This window comes from Mustela nivalis, assembly GCF_964662115.1.
Source record: "Mustela nivalis genome assembly, chromosome: 1".
In the NCBI taxonomy this organism is placed as follows: Eukaryota; Metazoa; Chordata; class Mammalia; order Carnivora; family Mustelidae; genus Mustela; species Mustela nivalis.
The window spans coordinates 182,738,455-182,751,104 of record NC_139020.1 but is presented as its reverse complement, the minus strand read 5'-3'; the positions used below and the strand labels follow the sequence as shown (position 1 = coordinate 182,751,104).

General features: G+C 36.8%; 1 protein-coding gene across 4 annotated transcripts in view; it reads left to right on the top strand.

Moving 5' to 3' along the window:
• SLC25A26 (solute carrier family 25 member 26) overlaps positions 1-12,650 on the top strand; it is a 133,516-nt gene that overhangs the window by 9,832 nt on the left and 111,034 nt on the right. For all 4 annotated transcript variants that reach the window (XM_082726907.1, XM_082726906.1, XM_082726909.1 and 1 more), the window contains exons 2-3: positions 3,536-3,692; positions 7,989-8,098. In XM_082726907.1, coding sequence (XP_082583033.1) covers positions 3,536-3,692; positions 7,989-8,098 — 267 coding nt within the window. The remainder of the gene's footprint in view (positions 1-3,535; positions 3,693-7,988; positions 8,099-12,650) is intronic.

The following is a 12,650-nucleotide window of genomic DNA, read 5'->3' as shown; positions in this document are numbered from 1 at the left end:
TGGGGAGAAAAGACAAGTATGCCAGGAAGCAGAGGTAGCACTTGTCTCTGAGGCAGAGTCACTAGTGGCTGCCTTGTAGAGAAGGCCAAGGAGGGAGGTTCCTCAGGGAAGCCATGTCAAGGATTTGACTGGTTCTTAGCTGTTGTTCAGGCCAGTGTCCTGTGATTTTGCTTAGTTAAATTACACAGGTGGTTCGGTTTGGGTCTGTAGTCAAGCAGCAGGGATTTTTTTCCCCCTGTTCTTGTGCCAGCCTCCTTTTGAAAAATAAAGGTCTTATAGTATGCAATCTTGAATTTTTTCAACTCCCAGAGTAATTTCAAAGCACTCATTAGATATTTCCTCTCTACAGCCTGCCGGCATTTTACATTTCTTAAGCTAGAGGCATATTTTATATCAAGGGCTCAGTAAATTGTTATGTTGTAGTGAGGCTTGCTGGTTATGGAGGTTATGTTCTGTATATTTGGATTTTGTCTACTTCTTAACTACAGTTTTCAGTGTAAGCTACCACAAATCTTGAAACTTATTTTGGTGAGAGAAAGTGTGCATGTGCATGCGAGCAGGGAGGGAAGAGAGGGAGAAAGAATCTGAAGCAGATTCCGAGTTCATCCCACAGCCTGATGTGATGAGTCTTGACCCATGACCCATGAGATCATAACCTGAGCCGAAACTGAGAGCCAGACACTTACGTGATCCACTCAGGCATACCTGCCTGATGATCTTTTTGATAAATGGTCGTAAGTAAAACAAATTTCTTAGACTAAAGAATAAAGGAATTTGATGGAGTTCCTTATATCCAACTGTTATAAGGGTTGGGCATTTTGAACATAATTATGGACAAAACAGTATTAATATAAAATCATAAGCACTCCTAAAAGTTTTTGTTTTAATCTTAAATATGTTGTTGTGTGGCTAAATATATCAGTTATTTATTTTTTTCTTTTTCCTATTCTTCTGGCTTTTTTTTTTTTTTCTGGTCTCATGAATTTAAATGACATTTGAGTTATAGAAGTTTGAAATCTGCAAAAGCAATTAGTAACTTCTGATTCGTGTTTTACTAGATAAACAGATTGAGTCTGGTTATTTTATTCTCTGAAGTAAGAATTCTGATGAAAGAAGGGTTAGATAATCAATGCATGTAAAGAAGCCAAATAGATTAAAAGACTAATTAACTCATTGATTAAAATTTAGCAGTAGATAGCAAGTATCTCTGAGTCCTTTCCTAAGATTAAAGAGAAAATTACAATGAAATGCAGCATGTTTGTAAAGAATCTAGTCGTATTAGACATTCCCAGCAGGATTTTTGTTTTCCTTGTGTTTTGAGAAAATAAAGAGGCAGGTGCAATATTTATTTATGTACTGAATTTAACAAAACCCTTTAAAAATAATTGAGAACAATGTTGGAAAAGGTTGGCTCTTTTTTTTACTTTCCTACATTTCTTAGGAACATACTCTTGTGATATAGAAAAGGCCACCTTTATTTCCAGGAAGAAATCCCAGTTTCTTTTCATTCTTTTACTGCCTCTTGTGGTTTTCTTCTGGGACATCTCTGAGTTGTTTTGGTGACATCTCTTTAGGTCATTTGCAGAGTAGATCTTTGTGGTTTTTGAGGCTCTGTCATGTCTCTCAGGCTGATCATACAGTACAGCATTAATATTTATGGTAATGTACTTTCCTGTTTCTATTAAAAGAATTTTTAATGATTTACCTCCCCTAGTTCATTACTAGATTTCTCACTGGGGTAATTTCATTTTTGCAGTGAACTCTTACAATGGTTTTATGGTGAGTGGTAAGTAGAGCAGAGTGTGTTTGCTATGTACTAAGCTTTGTACCACCCGAGCATTTTGTGTAACCAAAGGATGGAAACAACTCATCATTTTGAACTTTGTCTGTATGTTTGAATAATGCTGATTTCTCTTTTTCTATACCTTAGTTTTTTGTTTTGTTTTGTTTTTTAAAGATTTTATTTATTTATTTGACAGACAGAGATCACAAGTAGCCAGAGAGGCAGGCAGAGAGAGAGGGGGAAGCAGGCTCCCGGGTGAGCAGAGAGCCTGATGCAGGGCTCGGTCCCAGGACCCTGGGATCATGACCTGAGCCGAAGGCAGAGGCTTTAACTCACTGAGCCACCCAGATGCCTCTATACCTTAGTTTTGAATATACAGTTTTAATATATATATTTCTACCTTTTGGATAGGAAATATATTCATGTTAAAAATTCAAAAGATGAGAAAAGCTAATGAGTTCATTTTAAAAATTACTATGTAGGAGCCATTTTGAGAGTCTTTTTCTCTTTGTAATTCTTTCTGCTCATGGCAAACTGGTTTTGATTCACATTTTTAAATGATGCCTTTTAGACTTTGTGTATTGAGCTTTTTATGACACAGTTTTTAAGTTCATATTTTTCTGAAATTTTTTTCCTGAAATTTTTCACTTTGCCTAAGTGATAAGCAGTTTAAAAATATTCTATATAGGCTCTACTGTAGTTTTTAAAATGCAACTTCTTCAAAGCAACGTGATGTCTTTTGGGAGATGACTACTTGGGGCCAGGTTTTTTTTTTTTTTAAGATTTTATTTATGTATTTGACAGAGAGATATGACAAGTAGGCAGAGAAGCAAGTAGACAGAGAGGGGGAAGCAGGCTCCCCGCTGAGCAGAAAGCCCAATGCAGGGCTTGACCCAGGACCCTAAGACCATGACCTGAGCCCAGAGGTCATGGCAGAGGCCCAACCCACTGAGCCACCCAGGCACCCCAAGGGGCCACGTTTTAATATGCTCTGGGAACTTGGTTTTTTCCCCACTTTTTTTTTTTTTTTACTTAATTTAAAAATTATCAAGGAATTTTTAAATATACACAATGGAGTGTGAATACTACAGGAATTCTTAGATGTATGAATCTTAAAATACAGATCTAGTTTTCCAAGAACAAGTACCCATTTCAAAACGGACGTCTCTCCCCAAATGGTCTGACTTCAGTTTTACTACTCATTTGGTAAAAAGACAAAAACACATTTCGTCTGATATGGAAAGATCAGCAAGATAAATTAAGTGATAAAAGCAGGGAGCAGCACAGTGCATATTGTATATACATTTTTTTCCAAAAAGGGAAATAAAGTACGTTTTCATATTTGCTTGTATATGCCTAGAGTAACTTCAGAAGGATATAGTAAGTAGCCAGCAGAAAGCAGTTACCTGAGTTGTTAGACTACGGAAAGAGACTCTTAACCTTTCTGAGGTTGCTTGTTGACTTTTGAACCATGCGGAGGCATTAAAAATGAATTTAAGAATACATTTTTAAAATAAAAATTTATTTAAAAAATTACAATTTAAGAATATAGCACAACAGTAGTTATTTCCCTGTGGAAAATCCATAAATTTAGGTAGAAGTTCCTTTGACTATGCCAAATAAGCTGTGGACTGATAGGTATGAGAAATATGTTTAAAGATTACTTTTTTCTTATCCCTACTCCCATATGGCAGAGAGCTTATTTGATTCTAACCTTCTTTCCTTCTTCTTTTGTTTTTTTTTTTTTTAAAGGCTGGCGGGGTAGCAGGTGTCGCTGTTGACTTGATATTATTTCCTCTGGATACCATTAAAACCAGGCTTCAGAGTCCACAAGGATTTAATAAGGCTGGTGGTTTTCATGGAATCTATGCTGGCGTTCCTTCTGCTGCTATTGGATCCTTTCCTAATGGTAAAAATTATATTGATATTCTCACTGCTAGAAAACCAAGATAATGAGATTTACTTTCAGGATGCTATGTGATGTTACCCCGTGTGAAATTGCTCATGTGTTGTGCTTATCTCTTGAATTTGTTTTCAATTCATTAACCCACTGCTTTGAATCAGCTAGTGCTAGAGATCCCATTCCGCTGTATTTGTAATAGAATATAAGCAATCTTTCTAAAATGGTTTTTCTTGTTAAAATTCCCAGTTAGAATCTTGAAAATGTTACTCTAATATTGCTTGTCATACCTCGGAGCCATGGTTGTCACCCTTGCCCGCCCATGGAATCTCTTGGGAAGCTTTAAAAAATACTGATGCCCATGTCACCTCCGTAAGTTTAATTGGTCTGGGCTTTGCCTGGGTATCAGGGGGTTTAGTTGCTTCCTAGGTGATTCCACCGTGAGGCTGAGTTTAATAACTACTGCCTTGGAGATTCTTTGGGAGCACATGAACCTGAGAGGCCTTAAACCTTTTCTGTCTTAACTAAATTGCTCTTAGATGATACAGCCAACTCCCACTATCCTCCTCCTGTATACTCTCCTTTGAATGTCTTGTTTTGTTGTAGGTTTGGAGTCACATTATGTGATTTATGGTCCTCTTACTTTGTAATCAGTATAATTCTTTTTTTTTTAAGATTTTTAAAATTTATTTGACAGACAGAGATCACAAGTAGGCAGAGAGGCAGGCAGAGAGAGAGGGGGAAGCAGGCTCCTTGCTGAGCAGAGAGCCTGATGTGCGGCTCGATCCCAGGACCCTGGGATCATGACCTGAGTCAAAGGCAGAAGCTTAACCCACTGAGCCACCCAGGCACCCAGTATAATTGTTTTTTTAAATCTACTTTTCAGTGTACTTTTTCAGATACTTATTTTGTTTACTGACGCTTTCAGTGGCAATCACTAGCAAAGCAAGTGAACAAAACAGTGACACACACACACACACACACACTCAATTATAGACTAACCTCTGCTCTAGGAGATTCTTAAACTCGAGCTTTTCTCAGGATAATTCATGAGGAATTCTTTCATGTTCACCTGACATTTAGGTGTTCATCTGTGTTCACCTGGAGCATAATATTCACATAAAGATAGATAGTGAGTGCAGTGAGAAGATAGTGTTTTGGTCCTTTGGTCTCTCTCTTCTTCTCCCTCTCTCAGCAGCCCTTAGAACAGCAAACTGTCTTTGAGGTTACCCTTCAATTTTCATTTGTCTTTCTATAGTAAGGAGTTGACGGTAGGGAAGCTATTCTAGAGCACCTGCTCCCTGTCACATGTAGTTCTCTATGTGGGAGAGATGTAGCTGTTCCTAAATTTGACCACAGTGCCATCACCTGAGAGGTTAAGAAAGTACCGATGCCTGTGTCCCACTTTCAAAGATGTGATTTCCCTGATCTGAAGTGTGGCCTGGGCATTGGAATTAAAAAAACAAAACAAACAAACAAAAAAAACCTCTTATGATATTTCCTTTATCGTTCTAAAAATTCTCTTTTTCTTACAAATTGCAGAGAGGAATTCGTGTTGGTAGATGGTAGTATTAGCAATATCTATGGAGTACATGGGGCTGTCAGGCTCACAGGACTGTTACAGATTCTTGCCCATAGGACTTCACGTACATGTGGTTTTCAACTTTTGCATGTGTGAGAAAATGTTTTTCTTGCCCTACTTAACTCTGTTTTTGTGCCATCCATAGAACATCAGTGGATGGGTGGTGCTGGGTAGTCCGTCAAAGTGCCTGTGGTTCAGAAATGGCCTTTTTATTTTTCTGTAAATTTTTGGTGAATGTTAAGTTTACTCTGTGGCCCCCCTTTTTTTTTTCTTTTACTGTTCGTTAAGGCTCTAGTCTGCCTACAATACACTAGTGTAACATTCAGTGGCTGTAGATTTTTCTTAGACCATATGGTGGTCACCCCTTATCTGTGGTTTTGATTGTGGTGGTTCAGTTCCCCATGGTGAGTCATGCTCCAGAAGCAGATGATCCTACTTCTGATGCATCATCAGGAGGTCAGTAGTAGCCTAATGCCACATCACATGTCTACCTCGTTCATCTTACTGTATCTCACCATGCAGGCATTTTATCATCTCCCACCATCACAAGAAAAAGGGTGAGTACAGTATAGGTATATTTGAGAGAGAATGACCGCATTCACCTAACTTTTATTACAGTGCATTGTTCTGTTTCGTTGATATCTTACTGTGGCTAATTGATAAATTAAACTGTAGCACGGATATGTATGTATAGGGAAAAATGCAGGATATGCAGGGTCTGGTACTGTGCATCATTTCAGTCATGTACTGGGGCTCTTGAAAAAATACCTGGGGATAAGGGGGGACTGCAGTATTCTGCACGGGTGAAGAGTTGGGGGAGAAGGGATTGAGGGTTGAAAGAGGAAACAGCAGACCCTATTCAGAATCTTTACTTTTATTTGAAGGAAGTGTAGAAAAACTAGGTTTTTGTTTTTAAAGAGCTAGAAGAGGGGTATCTAGGTGGCTCAGTCAGTTAAGTGTCTGTCTTCAGTTCAGATTATGATCCCAGGGTCCTGGGATCGAGCTCCACATCGGGTTCTCTGCTCAATGGGGAGCCTGCTTCTCTCCCTCTGCCTGCAGCTCCACCTTCTTGTGCTCACTCACTCCTGCCATCTCTCTCTTTGTCAAATAAATAAATAAAATCTGAAAAAAAAAAAAAAAAAAGAGAAGAGACTGTAGATATCAGCCCATTCCTTTTCTTTATTGGAACCTTGTGACATCATTTCCAATTAGTGGTGTTTTGTTGGTTGTCACCTTGGAGAATTTTGGGATTTACATTTCTTTTTTTTTTTTTTTTAAAGTAGGCTCCACACCCAGTGTGGAGCCCGAAGTAAGGCTTGAACTCTTGACCTTGAGATCATGACCTGAGCTGAGATCAAGAGTTGGATGCACCCAGGTGCCTCTGGGATTTACATTTCTAAAAGATTTTGTCTATCACAAATTTGCAATATAGTCTAAACAGGTTGAGATGATTAACCAGGAAAACTAAGAAACTGGTAGCACTATCTTCCTTTCCTGAGGATGGGGTGAGAGGGTGGAATGTGTAGCAGGTGGAACTTACTGCTTAACTGAATTTGGTTATTTGGTGTACATTTGGTGAGTGTGCAGAAGTAGGGAAAGCCTTACTGAGAACCACTGTGGGAATAGGGATCTGTGTTAATTATGTAAAACTGTTTGCATTGGTCATTACTCCTTCAGTTACAAGAGTCCTCATTTGGCCCGGTGTTTTTATTTGTTATTAGCCTGAGGAGAGTTTAAAAGCTCGTTGACTTTAACTGTTGAAAACTAATTTTACTATGAAGCTCTTTTTCTGAGTTTTAGACTTTAATGTGATTTTTTCCAAATGTCCTTCAAAAGATGAATTTGTCATTCATTTATCTTTCATGCTTTATCTTTTTGGAAGTGATAAACATCTTTTGATTAACAGCACATGGCAGGTTTTAAAAGCCCTCTTGTGCTGTTAAGATTAGTTCATGGTGATAGGGGTAGCTTTTTTGAGATTTTGATTTCCAGTTGTAATTAAATAGTTGATTATTTCCTTGATGTAAAGGTGACATGATATGGTAAAAAGTGGCCATAGCTATTTTGAGTAAATAGCAATAAAACATTATCAAATAGATGTTTTAGTTAAAGTATATGTTTTCAGTCTTAACCTGTCTATAAATCAGCATAGTGGCTTGTTTTATTGTATGTAAAGATAGTTAGGATCACAGAAATTTGTTATTTTATTCTAGAGTAATTACTAAAAAATGTCAAGTGAGGGCGCCTGGGTGGCTCAGTGGGTTAAGCTGCTGCCTTCGGCTCAGGTCATGATCTCAGAGTCCTGGGATCGAGTCCCACATCGGGCTCTCTGCTCAGCAGGGTGCCTGCTTCCTCCTCTCTCTCTGCCTGCCTCTCTGCCTACTTGTGATCTCTCTCTATCAAATAAATAAATAAAATCTTTAAAAAAAAATGTCAAGTGACTTATTAATACAAAATGGTGAATGTAAGCTTAGCTGTTAGGCTCCCTCAGGGCTGGGATCATGTCTTCGGCATTTTTAGTAAGTCCAGGTTTGGGCATATAACATGGACACTGTAAATTCTACAAGAGTGGGGCATGGGGGAAGAGTATGTGTTTCAACTATTATCTTTTCTCTTACCTCATAATTTAATAATTCGAGTTGTAATTGTTTTTGAGAAACATTTCTAAACAGTTTGAATATATATTTAAACTTTGTGAAAGACTGGTTTGTTTTAAATTTCAGCTGCTGCTTTTTTTATCACCTATGAATATGTGAAATGGTTTTTGCACACTGATTCGTCTTCATATTTAATGCCTGTGAAGCATATGTTGGCTGCCTCTGCTGGAGAAGTGGTAAGTAACAAGTCATGCATATAAAAAACTTAAGGAGTGCAAATCATGCCTATATCTCTGGTACAGATGATACTTTATTTCATTTTTAAAAGATAGTTCTTTTAAGTTATGGAAGTCATAAACCCCAATAAATGTAAGTGGATTAAACATGATTGTTAAATGATAGAGTCTAGATAGGATGAAAGAAAAATCCAGCAATGTGCTATTTTCAAGAGACATACTTAAAACATTATTTTACAGAAAGAATAAAATTATGGAGATGGAAGTAGATATCCATGCACGTTGCGGTGGCTTTGTATTGTGTCAGCGTAACTGAGCTGGAACTCCATTTCCTAGGACTCCCTTTCCAGGATGGTTCCCCGTTGTGCAGGCTACAAGAGAAACCAGCACAACATTTGTAAGGTGGAAGCGAAGCAGTAGCTGGCTTGATGCTTACAGGTTTGGTGTTGGAGTCAGGCACTGGTGCAGTTGATACACCTGGTCTACAGCCTCTCCAGATCCTACTGGATCATGTCTTTCAGCTTCTCTGAATTCTTGGTTAGATATGTGGGCTCTGCAGTAAAGAATGCTAGCTTATACTACGCGTAACCACATTATTGAGGTTGATGAGAAACAGATGGACCATTTTGTCCTTGCACTTCCCCATTTCATATCATTTCATCCTTGCCCATTGCCTGCCCTCTGATTTCCGTCCTAACCCTAGAGGCAGGATCAACTGTTCTACCAAACTTGCTTAATTAGCTCCCATAATTACTGTTCACATCTATAGTAACTCTTTATTCTTATCTCTTATAGTGGTTCCACTTGTCTGATAAACCCAAACTGATAGAGAAATACGAACCAAAAAGAGCTTATAGGGTTATGTCAGTATCAGACAAAAAATACACTGAAAGGCAAAAAACAAAGAGACTGTTGTAAAGTGATACAAGGAACAGTGCTTTGGGGACATGTAATAAACCTGAACCTGGACTAAATAATAGCGCCTCAAATTTTAAAGGAGAGATTGCTGGAAGTATAAAGAGAAATGAATAGAAATGTAATTTTTTAAATTTTAATTTTTCTTTCCTCATGATAAGCATATCCTTTAATCCCCATCGCCTATCGTTCCACCCACCAAAGCTATAATCTTTGTTGAAGATACTAACTTATATCTTAACACATATCCTAAGACCAAGCAGGCAGAAACATTTATTGAGACCATAGAAGATGTGAACAAGAAAATGGCAAGATGGGGGTATTGAATATATATGGAGCTCTGCTCCTAACAGCTAAAGATTATTCATTTTTTTCTAGTATACCTGGCTCATTAATTAAAACGTATGAACCAGTAGTACAACAAAGTGAATTTCAACTTAGTGTTGTGTAGAGATGATGTTGCACAGATCATTTGGTGTCTGATTATGATGGAGGAAAATTGGAAAGCAATGATGAGACAGTCCGTCTCTCAGTTCTCTTCTGTTGCTCTCCATGTCTGTCCTTATGCTGGTACCACAGTCTTGATTATTTCAGCTTTGTGGTAAGTTTTGAAATCAGTAAGTGCGAGTCTTCCAGCTTTGTTCTTTTCTGTCAAGATTGTTTTGCCTCTTCTGGGTTTCTTGAATTTTCTTGTAAATTTTGGAATCAGTTTGTCAACTTATGTAAAAAAGGCCACTTAGATTTTGATATGGATCACATTTAATCTGCAAATCAATTAGGGGACTCTTGCTATCTTAAAAATACTGAATTTTCTGATCTATAAATTTATGATTTTCCATTTATTTAGTATTATTGAATTTTTTACCAGTGTTTTGTAGTTTCAGAGTATAAGTTTTACACTTGTCTTGCTAATTATTTCTTATTTTTCTTTTTGATGTTCTAAATTAAGTTTTTTAAAATTTCATTTTCAGTTAGTTCATTGCTACTTCTAGAAATAAATTCATTTTCTTATATTCATCTTGTATCCTGCAACTTTGCAGAACTCATTAATCAGTTCTAAAGCTGTTTGGTGGATTCTTTAGGATTCTCTACACATGAGATCATATCCTCTGCAAATAGAAGTAGTTATACTTCTTTCTTTTCATTCTCTATGCCTTCTATTTCATTTTTCTTGCCTGATTGACATGGCTAAAAGCTCTAGTACAGTGTAGAATAGGAGTGGTGGTAGTGTGCATCCTTACCTTTTTTCTGATCTCAGGGAGAAGGCATTTAGTATTCCACTATTAAGTATAATGTTAGCTGTGAGGTTTACATAGATGTCCTTTATCAAATTGAGGAAGTTGCCTTCTTTTCGTAGCTTGTTGGGTGAATTTTTTTTTTGTAAAAACACTGTGAAGGTTGAATTTTGTTCATGTTTGTGTTCATCTGTTGAGATAATTCTAAGACTAGTTTTTTATTTTGATAATATGGTGTATTACATTAATTGATTTTCAAATATTAAACCACTTATATGTTACTGGGATAAATCTCACTTGATCATGGTATATAACACTTTTTACTTAGTGCTAGGTTTTGTTTACTAGTATTTTATTGAGGATTTATAATTTATTCTTAAGAGATGTAAGTCTATAGTTAATTTTTTTTGTGTCTTGCTGGTTTTGGTATCAAGGTTAAATTGGTTTCATAGCAGGAGTTGGGAAGTGTTAAGATATTTTAAAGTAAAGTTATTTTAAAGAAATGTAGTTGGATTAATTATATCATTATAGTCAATGAAAGCATATCAGATTATTTCTGGGAAATCCAGGAGAAAAGGAATTATGGTGGAAATATTCAAAAAGCAGTGTCACTCTCTATGAAAATATGAATCATGAGAGACTATGGACTCTAAAAAACAATCTGAGGGGTTTGAAGTGGCAGGGGGTGGGAGGCTGCGGTACCAGGTGGTGGGTGTTATAGAGGGCACGGATTGCATGGAGCACTGGGTGTGGTGAAAAAATAATGAATACCGTTTTTCTGAAAATAAATAAATTAATTTATAAAAAAAATACTGTTATGCTGAAAATAAAAAATAAATTAAAAAAAAAAGGTGATTGTTTTTCAGAGTCCATAGTCTCTCTGAAAAACAATCTGAGAGGTTTGAAGTGGCAGGGGAGTGGGAGGTTGGGATACCAATAGTGGGTATTATAGAGGGCACAGATTGCATGGAGCACTGGGTGTGGTGAAAAAATATGAATGGGTGAGGTTATGATTGATAAAAGACAAAAGATGATCTCTGTTCTTTGGCAATTTTGTAAATTAAAAATTTATTTTTTGTATCTGGAATATATAAAACCCTCTGCTTTTCCATTATTGTAAAATAAATTTCTTTTTTAAAGAATTTTAATTCTAGTATAGTTAACATACAGTGTCATATTAGTTTCAGGTGTATAATACAGTGATTTGACAATTCTATACATTACTCAGTGTTCATTGTGATAAGTGTACTCTTAATTCCCATCACCTATTTTACCCATTCCCCCATCCACCTCCCCTCTGGTAACCATCCATTTTCTCTCTACAGTTAAGAGTCTGTTTCTTGGTTTCTCTCTTTTCTTACTTTGTTTCTTAAATTCCACATAGACAGGAAATCATATACTCTTTAGATCCATCCAGGTTGTTGGAAATGGCAAGATTCCACTGTACAAGAATTCTTAATCTAAGAAATCTGTTGTAGGGTTCCTTGAAGAGTGTTGAAATTAGCCTAAGAGACATTAAATTCACTAAAGTGGTTTTTTATAAAACTTCCTTTGACATTGTTTTAAAAAGGATTTTTCAGAACCCAAGTTAACTCTGACATATATATATATTTTTTTTATTGCCTTCATGATTTACTAAAGTTAAAAAAGTGATGGGACTAACAGTGTATTAAGTTTTGAGTGGCAATTGGTAATTCCTTCATGAGCTATGGACCCCTCTTGGAGTCTAAAGAAACCTATATGGCTCTCTCTCCAGGAAACTGAATGCATGGGCATTTTGCATAGACTTTCTGGACATTTTTATTCCCTCTACTCTTACGCAAAGTAAGAACTTCTGTGCTTGAATTGCAGTGGAAAATTAGCTTAAACTGCAATTTAAAATCAGTTTATACTTAATTTAAAAACAATCCTTTAACCTATTAGCTTAGGTTTAGATTTTTGTGTGTGTGGTTATGCTTTGGCTTTAGAACCTTATTATGTGCAGTACTTTTTGGATATATATATATATATAAAACAAGTTGTGAGAGTTTCAATGTCTCAGGTTGTGAAAGCCTTCCCTTGTGACATCTCTTGCCTCTCATTATTTTAGGATTGCATATTGCTTTAAGTTTAAATTTCTCATAAATTCAATATTTGGTTTATATTTTATAGTATGTTACTCAGAACAGGCAGCAAAAAGAACTTGGCCTCTTACTTCATTTCACATAGGGCCATCTTGCCTGAAAGCTGATTTACCTTGAAGGACAGGCTTTCTTCACTTTGAAAACTTTGTCTCTTAGACTTAAGAAGAATATAAAAAGTGGGCACCTGGGTGGCTCAGTGGGTTAAAACCTCTGCCTTCAGCTCAGGTCGTGATCCCAGGGTCTTGGGATCGAGCCCCACATCAGGGTCTCTGCTCAGTA